The 15,433-nt window shown below is 41.0% G+C and overlaps 1 protein-coding gene across 3 annotated transcripts in view; it reads right to left on the bottom strand.

Annotated features, from left to right (window-relative positions):
• RAD54B (RAD54 homolog B) overlaps positions 1–15,433 on the bottom strand; it is a 119,242-nt gene that overhangs the window by 19,874 nt on the left and 83,935 nt on the right. For all 3 annotated transcript variants that reach the window (XM_073330560.2, XM_073330562.2, XM_073330563.2), the window contains 5 exons: positions 13,610–13,897; positions 12,194–12,356; positions 10,839–11,064; positions 6,288–6,495; positions 335–474 (listed from right to left, as the gene is read on the bottom strand). In XM_073330560.2, the coding sequence (XP_073186661.1) occupies positions 335–474; positions 6,288–6,495; positions 10,839–11,064; positions 12,194–12,356; positions 13,610–13,897 (1,025 nt within the window). The remainder of the gene's footprint in view (positions 1–334; positions 475–6,287; positions 6,496–10,838; positions 11,065–12,193; positions 12,357–13,609; positions 13,898–15,433) is intronic.

Here is a 15,433-nt window from a genome sequence, read left to right as displayed (position 1 = left end):
AAGCTGCTTTACTGTGCAGTAACTTGCCAGTGTAGACAAGGCCTAATAGAAGTCGATCCAATAAAAGATATTACCTCACCCACCTTGTCTGACATAAAAGAAAGAAATGCCCAGAGAAGTCGTGCTTTGAGTATTACATGAACTTACTTATGTTTTGATACTGGAATTTTCAGAGGAGCCCAAGGGAATTAGGCTTGTTTGAAAATCTCAGCCACAGGCTATGCATTGAAGAAGAAAAACAGTCTAAATTACATTTGACTCTCTAGAAGATGAATTTCTAACTCTCCTTATGAATTATATTCAATGACTGAATTCTTGTTTTTAAATGATGTACCTTTGTTGCTGAAGGCTCTCGGGACCGAATAATAGGCTCCTCATATATTTTTCTGTATGTGGACAAAGAACCAAGTATTCCTGGATTTACAAACTCTATTAATGCGTAAAATTCTTGCAGGTCATTTTGTATTGGAGTGCCTAGGTGAAGAAAAAATATTTAAATATGTACTTTTACACATTTAAGAGTTTTTTTTTCTTTGAAATTGATAGTAAGTATAATTGCTAAATACAACAGAGTTTAAAGTTGACAATAATAGTAAGAACTTTGAAGTTCTTAATTAGCTATTGTATCCTGACTGATTAGATTGTATATCTAGTTATTGTGACTCAACTAATCATGAATTTGAAATCTTTTTTTCTTATTTAGAGCTTTTCTTTTTCCGTTTTGAAGAAATATGACAGATACTTACCTGTAACTGGAGGTTCTTTGAGATGTGTGGTCTCTATCTGTATTTCACCCGTGGGTACACATGTATTCAATGCTCTTGAGACAAGAGATTTCTATCAAGTAGTATCCTTTAGTTCATGCCAGCACAGTTGCTCCCCTCATGCACCACTTAAACTGAGAGTTTAAGGGGTGGACAGACCAATGTCTCTCTAGTTCCTTCTCTTACCCTGAAACAGATAGGATCTGAAACAGAGGGAAGACAGACACGTACTGGAATACAGATTGGGACCACACATCTCAAAGAACCTCCAATTACAGCTAAGTAACCTCAATTTCTTCAAGTGGTGGTCCCTATGTATATTCCAAACGTTGGTGATTGATAAGCAATATTCAAACAGCAGGAGGTACACGAATGCAGCTGATATACAGTGTATAATACTGCTGCCCCAACAGCTGCATCTGCAGAAGAGGCCTGAATTAAAGGGTAATGTTCCGTGAAGCATGAACAGAATTTCAGATTGCTGCCTGTCATATGTCCAGTATAAGTGCTTCTTGAAGAGATGCTATCGAGGTTGCCTGTGCTCTAGTGGAATAGACCTTTACCCCCACTGGGGGAAGAATATACACCAGCTGATGAGAAAGAATGATATAGCAGGAGACCCACTTCAAGAGTCCCTGAGCAGATAACGCTTGTCCCTTCAATCAGTCTGCTATAGCGACAAATAGTCTAGGAATTTTCCTAACTGGTTTAGTTCTTTGCAGATAGAACACTAAAGCCTGCTTGACATTGAGAGAGAGAAGTCTCATCTCTTCTCATTGGAAGCATGAGATTTTGAAAAGAATACCAGCAGGTGAATAGGCTGATTTATGTGTAACTCAGAAATTATCTTAGGCATGATTTTCAGGAAGAGGCAAAGGGAAACCTTCTCCCTCTGAAATGTGATATATGGTGGGTCATCCACAAGTACTCCCAGTTCACTCACCCTTCTGGCTGATGTGATGGTGACTAGGAAGGAGACCTTCATGGACAGGTGGGACATGGAACACATGGCTAACAGTTCAAAGCGTGATCTGGTAAGTATTGGGAGTACAAGATGGAGATCTCATTGCAGTGCTGGTTTCTCCCCAGGGGAGAAGGTCCTAATGAGACCTTTCAGGGATCTGACTGTTTGGGGTGAGTACAAATTGGAGAAAGTCCCAAGGAGAGCAACAAAAATTATTAAAGGCCTAGAAAACATGACCTATGAGGAAAAACTGAAAAAACTGAGTCTGTTTAGTCTGTAGAAGAGAATACTGAGAGGGGACATGATAATAGTTTTCAAGTACATACAAGATTGTTAGAAGAGAGACGGTGAAAAATTGTTCTCCTTAACCTCTGAGGCTAGGACAAGAAGCAATAGGCTTAAATTGCAGCAAGGGAGGGTGAGGTTGGACATTAGGAAAAACTTCCTATCAGGATAGTTAAGCACTAGAACAAATTGCCTAGGGAGGTTGTGGAATCTCTGTCATTGTCTAACCTGCTCTTAAAAACCTCCAATCACCTGTCAGGAATAGCCTAGTTATTTGTTAGTCCTGCCTTGAATGCAGGGGACTGGACTAGATGACCTATTGAGGTCCCTTCCAGTCCTATACTTCTATAATTTTATCGTTCTACCAAAGGATGAAAGGCACTGGTGGCTGCTAAATGGACCCACAGGGAGCTAAAAGGAAGATCCGATGTCTTGAGGATGAGGAAATAGTCTGTCATAGCACAAATACCCACTTTTTCTGGGGACAACTGGTTCTGTTGTATCTAAGTAGAGAAATGTCTCTATTTAGCTAGACAGAATTTTCTGATGGAGCATTACTGCTTTGATTGGGAATAGTCTGAACAGCCTCTGAACGTGGATGCTCTAGGTATGACACCCATCCAAAAACCAGGCTGTGAGGTGAAGAGAATCTGAGTTGGCATGTTTGATCTTACTGAATTAACAATTCGAGAAGGTTCAGATGCTTATGAGAAAATGGGTAAAAGATCTGGGAAACTAGTACGGTCTATGCAAGTTAGATGTGATGAGAATGACTCGAGCTTTGTTGTGATGAATCTTTCACAAAACCTGTAATAGCGGTGTGATGGAACGAAAGGTGTATCTCAGGTGGTCTGTCCAAGACAACAAAAGGGCATCACTCCCGGAGTCCCAACTTAGTGCTGCTCTGGAGCACGTTATGTTGAAGTTCTTGTTCATCTGGGAGGCAAACAGGTCCCAAGATGGCATTCCTCACTGGGTGAAGATTTCATTCAGGACAGAATGGTGTTCACAGTCTGTGAAGAAGTGCTTCCTAATTTTGTCCACTAGAGAGTTCTGCACATCTGTCAGGTATGTTGCCGAGACCATGATGTGGTTTCCTGCTTCACCAGTTCCATAAATTGATTGCCTTTATAGGGCGAAGAGATTTCACTCCACCATGTTTGTTATACAGAAGATGGTCATCATGTTGTCTGAAATTATCTACATATGATGGGACTGTATAAGTGGGAGGAAGGCATTGCAGCAGTGCTTAATTTGTAATGAAAGAGGTGCCAGGGTCAAGCAATTTTTTTTCTTTCATAACTGATGTGGCAAGCCCAGAGGTGCTGAGGCTATGAACTGCCAAACCTAGAGGTGCCAGGGCTGGCACAAATTAAACACTGAATTACAGGCTAGGCAGACAGTCTTTAATTCTAGGAGACTGATATGCATCCTGGCCTCTCAAGGAGTCGTCATACCTTGTGTCCTGTCCACATGGGCTGTGCATCTATGAGGGATGCGTCCACAATTACGGTTGTGTTGGGTATGGGTGGAAGGAAAGGGACTTTGACACACACTTGTTCCACATTCATTCACCATACAAGAGAAGCTGTAACCTTGCCAGGGACTGTTACTTGTATTTATGCTGTCTCTGTTTGGTGAGTAAATAGACTGGAGCCAGTCCTGTAGACAATGAAGGTGAAGCCTGGTGAACAGTGTTACACAGGTACATGAGGCCATGTAGCTTGGTAGGGGAAGATTGGACCTTGACTGTGGTTTGAAGTTTGAGGGTGATTTGGCTTATCAGGCTGTTTCTGACCTGGAATCTGTCCATAGGGAGGTAGACCTTTGATGAGGCTGAGACTACAGTCGCGCTTATAAAGCCCATGATTTTTGCAGGAGTCAAGGTAGATTATTTTCCATTTACACAGACTCCCAAGCATGCCAGAAGACGGAGTAAGGATAGGGTCGCCAACTGGACCTCCTGATTGGATCTGCCCATTAGGAGTCAATTGTCCAGGTACAGGAAAATGGTACAGCTGTTCTGCCTCATCTGGGCTGCCACCACTGAGAGGATCGAAATGAGGACCCTGGGCGCTGTCGCCAGCATGAATGGGAGTACTCTGAACAGGTAGTACTCTTGTTCTACCAGAAATCTGAGGAACCTTTTGTGGGATGGATGAATGTCCCGATGAAAGTAAGCACCTTTCATGTCGGGAGCCTCACACCATGTGCTCTTCTGTAGGGAGGGGATTATTGATGCCAGCACGAGCAAGCAGAATTTGGATTTGCAAATAAAGATATTCAGCTGATTTTTCTTGGGATCTATGAAATTTTAGGAGTAGAATCCTTTCCTTGGATATTGAGGTGGCACTTCCTCTGTAGCTCCATGTTGTAGGAGAGTGTCCACCTCCAGACAGAGGCTCTCCTTGTGAGAATGGTCTCTGAAGAAGGGCTGGGAAAGGGATTTGTGCAGCTGAGGGGAGAGAAACTCAATGGTGTAGCCGGAGTGGATGATCTCGATACTTACTTGTTTGTTGTTACTGCCCTCCAGCTGTGGAGCAAAAGGATGAGGCACCCATCAAAAGTTTGGGAGGCAGTAGGGAATGGCATCAATAGTGGTACATGGTTCTGAAGCATCCCATCAAAAGTAACCCCTGGATGGTGGGTGAGGCTGAGCAGCTGTGGTTCAGGTGGAGGAAGCTGTATATCTAAGTCTTCGTACCCTTTGACATTTACATGGTGGCTCATAAAGGTGCTGGAGATAAAACAGCTGAGGAAAAGATCTTGGCTTATTTACCTGTTTTGAAAGATGATGCGAAAATAGCTTTGGACAGAGAATTTGGACTCAGGCCATGGGGTGGGGAGAAGGAACTGAAAAGGCATTGGTCTGCACTGCCCTTTATACCCTGAGCATGGAGCATGAGGAACAACTGTACAGGCACGGATAAATGGAAACTACTTGCCAGAAATTTCTGGTCTTAGGTACATGGAGCGCATGTGTACCCACACATGAAATCCACATACAGACCAGCACTTGAGAACTATTTGTTCTGTTTCAGATTGTGTGTTCCTAGGGGAAAAAAAAGAGTGAAGACTGTAGCTTCATTTGCAAGGTTATTCTTATTTTGAACAAATGCAGCAGTATCTCCTACAACAAGTTAGGTTTTAGCTGTTCGCAATAGAGTACAAGGGCTTCTCTCCAGGCTGACAGTTTAACTTTAACATAATACAAAATACTAAGAAACCAGAAATATTTTTAAATCTTCTTTTAAGTTTAATTCTCCCTCCTGCAAAGTTCCTATTATGCAATGTAGTCCCTCCAAACTTAGATGGTCTAAATGGAGGTCTTTCTGATATGTAATCAATGTTGCTCTAGGCATCAACCAGAAGTCAACAGAGCGCAACATTAATAGATTAATAGTTTCATGGATTTTAAGGCTACATGGGACCATTAGATCATCTGTTCTGACCCCTGTATTGACCCTAATAACTTGTGTTTGACCAAAGCATATCTTTGAAAGACATAGACATCAAGAGATGGAGAATCTATCACTACCCTTGCTCATTTGAGTTAAATCACCCTAAGGCAGAGCAGTGTTTCCAGCTAGGGATCAGAGCCCACGTCTTGTCAACACAAAAAAGTTGTATGATTTAACTAAAATGGTGATGAAACTGATTTAGGTTAATTGGTGCAGTCCTAAGTTCCCTCTAAGCTGCGTGTCCGTATGGCTGATTATTAAGTTCCGCGCCAGGGCTCAGGGCTGCGGTGGCGAGAGGCACCCCTCCCCACCGGCCCCTGTGCGGGCCTGCCCCAGACTTGCTGTGGCCGGGGGAGAGGAGTTCCTCCCTTGGCCCGGCCAGGTCCAGGCCCGCCAGAGCTTCCGGGGAGAGGAGCCCCTCCCTCAGCCCGGCACCGCCCAGCCCAGCCCCACTGAAGTTGCCGCGGCTGGGGAGATGCGCCTTTCCCCCAGCCCCGAGCTGCTGAAGCGAGAGAGGGCTGGGGGGAGTCCTCTCGCCCCACTGCATCCCCGACCCAATCCCAGAGCCCACATCTCTCCCGCACCCCAATCCCCTAGTTTCTCTTCAAATTCTTTTTTAGCCTGCCTAATTATACTTTTACACTTGACTCACCAGAGTTTATGCTGATTTCTAAAAAAACACTATAAAAACAATACCTCTGATAATGTTGCCAAAATTTTCATACTTGTATAACTTGCAACTTTCTTTCACATACTCACTGAAGTTAGCTCTTTTAGTCTAGCTATAAAATAGGCTATTTGTAATATACTGACCAGTCAGGATAATTCTTCTCTCACAGGACAGACTGACGAGGGCTGTAGCTGTCTTAATGGAGCTGTTTTTCAAACGATGTCCCTCATCGCAGATTAGGAGGTTAAATTCTATAGTCTGAATTTGGTCCAAGGTGCGCAGCAGCATCTCATAACTGATTATCAGAACTGCATGAAGTGGGGAATTGATGAACTCTTCTACTTTGTTATCCTGTAGAGCATAAATAAAAGTTGCATCACACAGCCAATTCTCTTTGGAGCTCCTCAACCCTGTTCCCCGATTCTCTGGTTTCAGGTGGAATTTCTGTTGCCTGACAAGAGCCCTGCACGGATACAAAATTTGCAGAGATCTGCAGATTTGCAGGGCTCTAGATATAAAATTTGGATATGCATCTATCCACGATCAGCAAACATGTTCCGTGGAGAACTGCAGGGCCCTTGTATGACATGAGTCATTCCCCACCTCCCTATGGGGCTTGGACTACTTCTTCCCTCTTAATTTGCAAAAGAAATATGGGAATCCGACATGGCAATACAGAACACTACTACCACGCTGCTGGGCAGCTCACTGTTCTTCGAGTACACCAAGTCTACTAAAGCACATTACTGTGAAGGTGAAAACTACAGACCTGATGTAACAGCTACTTAACCCTGGTGTTGTGAGTAAGTTTCAAATTGATAATTGTAATGGAGATAATGAAAAAGCCTAAGAGACTCCCAGTACATTTATGGTGGGATCACAAGATGCAGTAGACACCAATTTATACTGTGATCTTGTAATAAATTTGCCACATTCTGTTTACCTCTTTCAGTTCAATCAAATAGTCCTCACTCTGTTATGAGCCACATAACATTGCTAACCCTAGGAGAGCATAGCTAGCATGCACAAGTTACGGCAGCATAGAAGCTGGGGAGACAGAGAATCAGGGATGCATAACCAGCTCCTTGACAGCACTCCTGCTCTGTTGTATCCAGCAGAGACGCTACCCCAAAATATTTTACTGACAGTCAGAAAAAAGCTATGGGGCCTATTGTTTTGAACCTTTAATGCCTTTTTCCTTCAGAAGGCATCAACATATATGTTTAACTCATGTTTACTCTTTGCTTTGGTCTCTTTCCTTAGTTACTTATTTCAAGGTATAGAAATAAAGAAAAGTGATAATTGAGTCTGAGCAGCATGGGAAAATCAGAGGTTTTAGATCTTGAAAGCAGCACTGGGGTACTAAATCAAACAAAAGTTCAATATAATACAAGAAAGTTTTTGCCAGATTCGATGGTTAAAAGTAGTCGCATTTGCACATACGACTTACAAAATGACAACACACCTTTTTATTTAAATCCTTGCACCATACCTATTTGATTGTCCATAGAAATCATTCAACAAGCCATAGACTAGCCAAAGGCTTATGATCTCTATATGTCAAAAATTAAGAAATATATGGACAAAAATCATTGCAACAAGAGACTTTTCAGCCCAAAGCCACTTAATAGAATAGTCTACTTTATATCCCAAGTAGCTCATTTAGCAGTTAATATTAACTACACTATTAATACTTGCCATGCTAATATCCCACAGTCAACCACCTCAAATCCTTCAGCGCACCTCTCTACTTGAAAACCCAAGAGATCAGTCTTGCAGCATGACCTAAAAGGTGAACACATTTTCCAATGAGCTCTCCCAAAAAAGGGATGCTTGATACAGATAGTTAAGATGGTTCAAAGCAAGGGATGGTTTCTTCAGTAGAGCCCTAACAATTGTTTTCTTAAAGGAAGCCAAAATCCTTTCTTCCTGGAGGGAGGTGATGATAATCTCCACCATGAGTTAGGCTGTACTTCCCTGCTGGCCTTCTCCAACTAAAAAGAACATGGCTCAACCCATAACCTGCAGCCTGAAGCTCCCTCAACACTCCAGAATTTTTAAAATTATGTTTTTTGCTTCCAGTCAAAGCTCAGTTACCAGAGACAGACAACTCAGTCTGGATCCAAGTGATCTGATCCACTGAGTTAGCAACCCTATTTATTCATTACCCCCATCACATGATTTGCTATGGTCATATATAATGGGTATATGAAGATGAACTATGGAATTAACAATATTCTTTGCAATCATTTCAAAACATTCATTCATCCTCTCAACATTTCTGTAAGGTAGGTAGCTATTATAACCCCGTGTAATGGATCATTCTGGCCCTTTAAGCCTAGGTACTATACATGCTGCCTTCTCTCTCAGAAGAGGGGAGATGTTGATGGGAGAAGGAAGACAAAACCAGAACACTGAGCTCTCGCTATGAAAGCGTATAAGTGGCAGCTTCACGAAGAGCAGATTGGGATAAAAGAAGAGTTCTGTGTGTGGCAGAAGAGCCAGAGCTGAGTATGAACTTTTAGGCTGTAATGATGGACTTTATTCTGAGGACTGTCTTGAGTGGTTTCTATTATTTAACCAATCCCAGACGTGGTGTGTATCAGTGTGTTAGCCACAAGACTATATTAAAGTTTTAAGGGGTTCTAAAGAGGGGAACCAGAGGCAGGCTGAAGAAGAGCCTTCACCAGACATGAGGGGCAATCAGGAGGCGGCTGCCCCGATTTTACAGATGCAAACACTGAGATGAAAAGTTTAAGTGACTTGCCCAAAACTACACATGGAGCAATTGCCAGTTAGTATGAGATCTCCACAGTTCCTGGTTCCCACTCCTGTACACTGAAACACATCCCTTGGCACCGGTTCAATGGGCATTGAAGTCAATAGAAGCCTTTCCACTGATTTCAGTGAAGTTTAAATGAAAAACATCTCAGTGACTCAAGCAGCACAAACTTTCATTATTAATTATTATTATTGTAGGTGTTTTGCTTTTTAAAATAGTAGTAGTAGTATTCTGGAAACTGATAATGACAACACTCCCTCAAATTTATATTTCATACAATCCAGCAACATGGATTAATGAAACCTGCTTGGCTATAAAATAGAACCTTTAAGTCAGAGCCTTCATTTTGTCAGCAAAGTTCTGTATGGGTCATTTGTGATTTAACAAAACTATCCCTTGATCAAGTTTCAACATTAAGTAGAAATTAATGTACTTGTTTTAAAATTTGATTACTGAAGGGTCAAAAGTAGGGCTGAGTGTTTCCATGTATAGGTAAAGAAAACATTCCTGATAACTGTTTGAATTTATTATTTTATATGCAAGAATTTCAAAAGTCTGAGACAAGCTCTTTTTACGTTGTGCTGAAGAAATAATAGTATGATAATTGCCGTTCTTCCCTATAAGGTAGAGAGGAAATTACTATTTAAAATACTTCATTATATTGTAGGCAAGTGGTATTGTTATCTCACTTTTGCATGTCAATGTTTTCTTTGCTTTTTAGGGGCCCAATCTTACAAACTGCTGAGTGCTCTCAAATGCCACTGGCTTCAACCAGATGAATAAGAATGTTAGACATATTTAAATGAAAAGGAAAATATGTTGCTGTCACTTTGGGACACATTAATTACCAATAAATTCAATATCCCCCCACCCCAACATTAGTGTTATAATAAAACCCTAACAATTGAGAGAAAATGTGCAACAACCTCTAAATATCTGTTTAGGTAACTATTTTTTTTTTTTACATTATAGTGAATCTTTTTCCACCAAAGCTGCTCTCTCAAGAACTAACAGAGCTGATCATTTACTTTGCTCAAACTCAGTTACTGCCACATAGACAATTTCTGTCAAATCAGTTCACTTCAGTTCCACATCTTGAAATAAGTTACTCTAAGGAAAGTGATGGAAGCAAAGACAGCATATGAGTTAAACAGACATCTAGATTGGCCTCAGTATGTTCAGCACCATAGCAGGACTGAATGCTAAATAAGTAGAAAAAATAAAAGAGGTACACATCGAAAAAATTAAAAGTTTTGTAAAACATATAAAAACACTTGTAAAAAGAGCTTTCATTTTGTCTGAAAGACTCACTATTTCATACAGACCATGAAGGAAGACTGCCAAAAAGGAAGTGTTTAAGGCCATACCTACACTATGGGTGCTACAGTGGCAAAGCTACAGCACTGCAGCTATGCTGCTGAGGTGAATTCTTCACACCCCTAAACACTGTAGCTATGTCAACTTAACTTTTAAATGTAGATCAGGCCTAACTGTTAATCTATTCGCAACAAATATTAGGTCAAATTTAGAAGACAGCATTCTCTCTGTTACTTCATACAAATACATTTGCAGGGAATCATCAGGTTAAAAAAATATCTTTTTGAAAATAAATTGCCTTACGTTTGTTACAAACAACATAGCAGAGTAATAATAATTATTTTTTGAAGTTTTCTTTTCACTATTTCACTTCTTTATTTTTTGCATTACTCTAATTTTCGTCAATGAAAGTACACTAGTCAGTTTCTAATCAATTTCACTTTTAGTTTTCATGCATACATTTCCCTCCTGCAATGTTTTGGCTGCAAATACTGAAGACAAATATTTGCTTGTTAAAAAACAGCTTATTTGGAATATTGGATTTATTTTTTTTTAATTTTGAGCCAGATTTGACCTTTTTGAATATAAATCTCACCTGATCAACTGTAAACACTTTGATCCTTTCACTTCCCAGCCACTTCTGAAATTCTTTTTTCCAGTTCTTCACCAGACTCCCAGGGGTGACAATCAGTGCCTGCTTTATTATAGGTTTGCATCCATAGAGCCCCTGACGTAGGAGAGTCCAGACAAGCGAAATGCACTGCAATGTTTTTCCTAAACCCATTTCATCAGCAAGAATAGCTCCAAATCTGCCACTTAATCTGTAAGAAATAATTACAATTTAGTAATGAAAAGGAAACCCTGCAACTATTTGCATTCTCATCTGGCTAATATGTTTTTTTTAAAGTAAATACAAACCTATTTCTTTCTACTATGATCACGCTGTAGTTTTTTATTCAGTTAAATCAAAAAGTTCTATATGCCTGTGTGAAATTTAGGTTCATTACTAGATTAACATACCGATCATCCAAAATTAAAGATCTTACTTGACTTCTTTCATTATTAAAAATGTTTAAGTAATTTATGTCAAAGCACATGAACACATACCATAAGCAGCCTATAGTATATAAAGCTTATGTAACAACTGTAAAAGTAATATAGTAATTTTTCAACAGAGTGGTACATTGACGTACCTTTATACTTGAGTGAAAATTTCTGAAATACCAACCAGCCCTGCATTTTGGCTTGGTTTATAGCAGTGATTCTCAACCTATTAATCATTGTGGGCCGCATATTAAGGCCACAATGTGTTACCTGGGCTGCAGATTGAGAACCACAGCACCCCACCACCACACCATTATGCCCAGTGCCCACAGTCCAAAGACCCCTCCACAGAGCGGGGCAAAGAGCAGAGCCCCAGTGCTGCGGCCGAGTGGCAGGGACCCCGTACCTCTTTGTGTGGTGCTGGGAGGCAGCCCCAAACCGACCCCATCGCCAACCCTGATCCCCGCCAGGCGGGGCCGGACAGCAGCCCTGACCCCAGACCTTGCTGTGTGGGGCCGGGTACAGCCCCGACCCCAACCCCAGACCTTATTGGGCGGGTCCGGGGGGAAGCCCCGACCCGGGGCCCTGCTGTGCAGGACCAGGCGGCAGCCCTGACCCCAGATCCTGCTGCAGCATGCCAGGCAGCAGTCCTGACCCCAATCCCGGACCCCACCATGTGGCAGCCCAGGCCCTGGACCCTGCCACCCTTTAGCATACAGCTGGGCCACAGCTGTGGGCTAATTGGGCTGCATGCAGCTCGCAGCTGGAGAACCACTGGTTTATAGGATAATTCAACCATTCTCTTCTAACAGAGAAATACAGAATGCATCTCAATTTTGGGTTGTTTTTTTTTAAACACGCTAAAAATTACCAGAGTTAAAATTAATAGGACAGTTATTCTCCTACCTCATTCCCATCACACACTCGTACAGGAATACAATTCCTTCTTTCTGATGTGGGCGAAGATGATTTACAAGGTAAGGATCCACAACTACATCTACCACAGGTAAACCAGCCTTATTGAACATCCGCTGGTGATCTGGAGTTGGACGTGGCATAACTAAAGAATCTTAAAGTTCAACATATACACAGATGTGGTAAGAGATAATTTGAGTTCACTTCGTAAGCAAAAAGCATTGTTATTCCAAGGTAACTATATCAAGTAACTATTTGCTAGACTTCAATAACTGCTGAAAATTGCTTTTTAACATATTGGTCATTTCTAGACAAAGAATATAAAGAACAACAGTTGCTATTGTTACGTCTGAGTACCTAGATACAGTATAAATAATTAAAAAAAAAAATCTATTAAAACACTGCCGCATATCCTAAAGGTTTCAGAAGTGCTTTAAAAGTTTAATACCTGTAAGAACTACTTCATCCATCATTTACTACAATCTTCCACCTTTGGGATCAACTATAGCAGCTGTTCAATTGAGGATTACCAACAATAATCAATTTAGGACAGGAAATGAGGAAAAATACCTCATCCAATTAAAACTGCAAGGAGTACAGAACATAATTACTCAAAATAGAGTTTATCAGAACACTGTGGCTAACCTTCTATTTCTTTTACACACACACACTATTCTCATCATCTCCGCTCCCCCTCAAAGACTACAGAGGAATGGGTAGAATACTTTGGAGTCCATCAGCACTGGAAGGGGTTAATACTGAGCAACACAAGATAGTGAACAACACAGCACACCCTACTCATGCTAGTTTAGAGATCAAAGGTCCCCATCCTGTGGGGTTCTGAGTGCTCTCAACTTCCATAGGAGTTGAGAGGCTCAGGTTGCAGGAGGCACTCAAATCCATCACAGGATCGGGCCCCCCAAAAACCAAAAATTGGAGAGAAACCCAGGTCTTTCACACAGCATTGCAGAAACAGACAAAATGCAGCCAACTCTGTGGTTGAACACAGCGCCCCAATCCACCCCTTCCCGCCCCCTTCTCTGAGCCTGCTGTGCCCTCGCTCTCTCCTTTCCCCCCCAGAGCCTCCTGCACACCACAAAACAGCTGATCGGGAGGTGCGGGGAGGGAGGGGGAAGGCGGTGATGGTTTAAGGATACTAACACTTTCTCAAATGTCAGTGACACAGCCTCCAGTCTCATGCTTTACAGTACACCTGCCACTTGTAGAACAGAATCATGTTGTGGTGTTATTGGTTAAACTTGATTTTCAGTGGGATACCCTAGATTCTCATTCAGTACTTGGACAGGGAACATAAAAACCTTGGTTATGCATTGAGCTTTCTTACAAAAGGACTTTGTTTTTACAAAAAGTGGATGGTTAAATAAATAACAGAATTTTAAATCTTACTTGATGCATTTGGATCATGGCGAGGTTTGTAGTTTTGGGACTCTTTAAGTAGATTTTCGTTAGTGCTTGGTTTGCAGACATTTTTGAATGGGCTACAGAATGGTTTCAAGGTACTTTGTGAAGAAGCAGTTGGGACTGTGGTGGACGTCCCTACACCAGTCTGAAAACATTTGCCACTATTAAAGTCCTCTGCTGAAATTACACCCATCACTTCAATTTCTTTTCCTCCAATCATCAGCGTTTGACCTTCATCAAGACTTTCAAGGTCTTTAGATTTGTATCCAGTACCTAAAAATAATAATTCATTTACTTACGTTTAGCAATTAATTAGGACCACAGAGTGGGTATCACTGCCTTATTCAACTGCAGGAAGTGAAAACAGAAATGTCATCAAATCCTTTAATAATCAAGCATATGAATTTGAATAACTTTTCATAACTAAGAAAACAAAGTGGCGACAAGTTTTTTCATTTAAGTGAAAAACAGATTCAAGTAGATCCGTTTTTTTCTTGGTATTGTGAACATAACATCACATCATCTGGAAATCGTTGTACCAAATATTTTAAAAACTGCTGTGAATTATCCTCTTATAACTGAATATAAGCATGCATTCAGATATTGGAGTACCCAATCACATCTTAACAAAGCGATTGTCTCATTGACCACTCCTCTTCCCCCCCCCCCCCACTCAAAATCAAAAGAACCACTTTCCTGTCCCATTTGCAATCTCATTATATGCCTGTGGCAATCACGGCAATGGCTTAAATGGAAAAATATAAAAACAATATATTTTAGCTGCCTTTTAATGCAAGTTAGCAGATGGATATGGGGGGAGCCTGCATCATCTGACCAACCACCTCTGCAACAAAAAGCAAGTACTCTGTGTACTGCTAGTAATAAGCGGGGAAAATATCTGATCACTCCTCCATCTAAAAAACTCAGTTTGGTTCTCTGACAAGAAGTGCGGCTATTCCAATTTTTAGACTGTGACACTCAAGTAAATTGAAGTGGTTGTGGAAGCCTGGTGAAATTGGTATCCGTGTCAATGGCTGCTTCAAGCACAGAGATTTGATTTTTCTGCAGCTTTGCCTTGAAAGACCAGAAATGTTTTTATGCTGGAAAGATTAAATATCCATATTTAGCTTTCTACTAGTTCTGGAAAGCGCCATGTGCTTTATACTTACCTAGATCAGGACCTTCAGTATGACCCTAAATGAAGCTAATGTGATTTCAACAAAAAACTCAACAGGGTGGTTGATGCATTCCAGACATTTCTTATTCTCTCACTCGCTTTTTTTTTTTAGTCAAGCAAGTCAGTGTATATATAGTTTTGATACAAATTAAATTAAATTTGTAAAGTCATGGATTATTTTTCAATTAAAGTGCCTGACAGCAGCAGAGTTTGCAATGCTAGGGTTGTAACAAATTATTAGAGGGCCATCTCTGTCTTAAATTCAAATACAAGTGTGTTTTGCAGCAACACATTGTAAACTTGTAGTTTCTTACTAAATAATCTACTTTGGCTTTGCTGGCAACTTAAATTATCGCTGGTCTTTCAGGCAAAATTTTTGAGCTGACTGCAACCTATAGCTTACGAGCCTTATTTTTTCCTCTTAATATAAAATCAAAATGTATCTTACAGTAGCTGCTACTAAAAATTGCAGCACCATCAACTCTGGCTTGCGTTTCAGGCAAAGGCAATATTTATAGATACTTCACTGTAGCTGAAAAATGCAGCTCCAGTGTCACCAGACCCCTGATCAGAACGTTAACAAGTAACACATTCAAATGGAGGTTCAGCCTTAGGGCTGTCTGCTCAGCTGT

Source organism: Lepidochelys kempii, chromosome 2 (assembly GCF_965140285.1).
Source record: "Lepidochelys kempii isolate rLepKem1 chromosome 2, rLepKem1.hap1, whole genome shotgun sequence".
NCBI classification, from domain to species: Eukaryota; Metazoa; Chordata; order Testudines; family Cheloniidae; genus Lepidochelys; species Lepidochelys kempii.
This window is presented reverse-complemented; position numbering and strand designations above follow the sequence as displayed.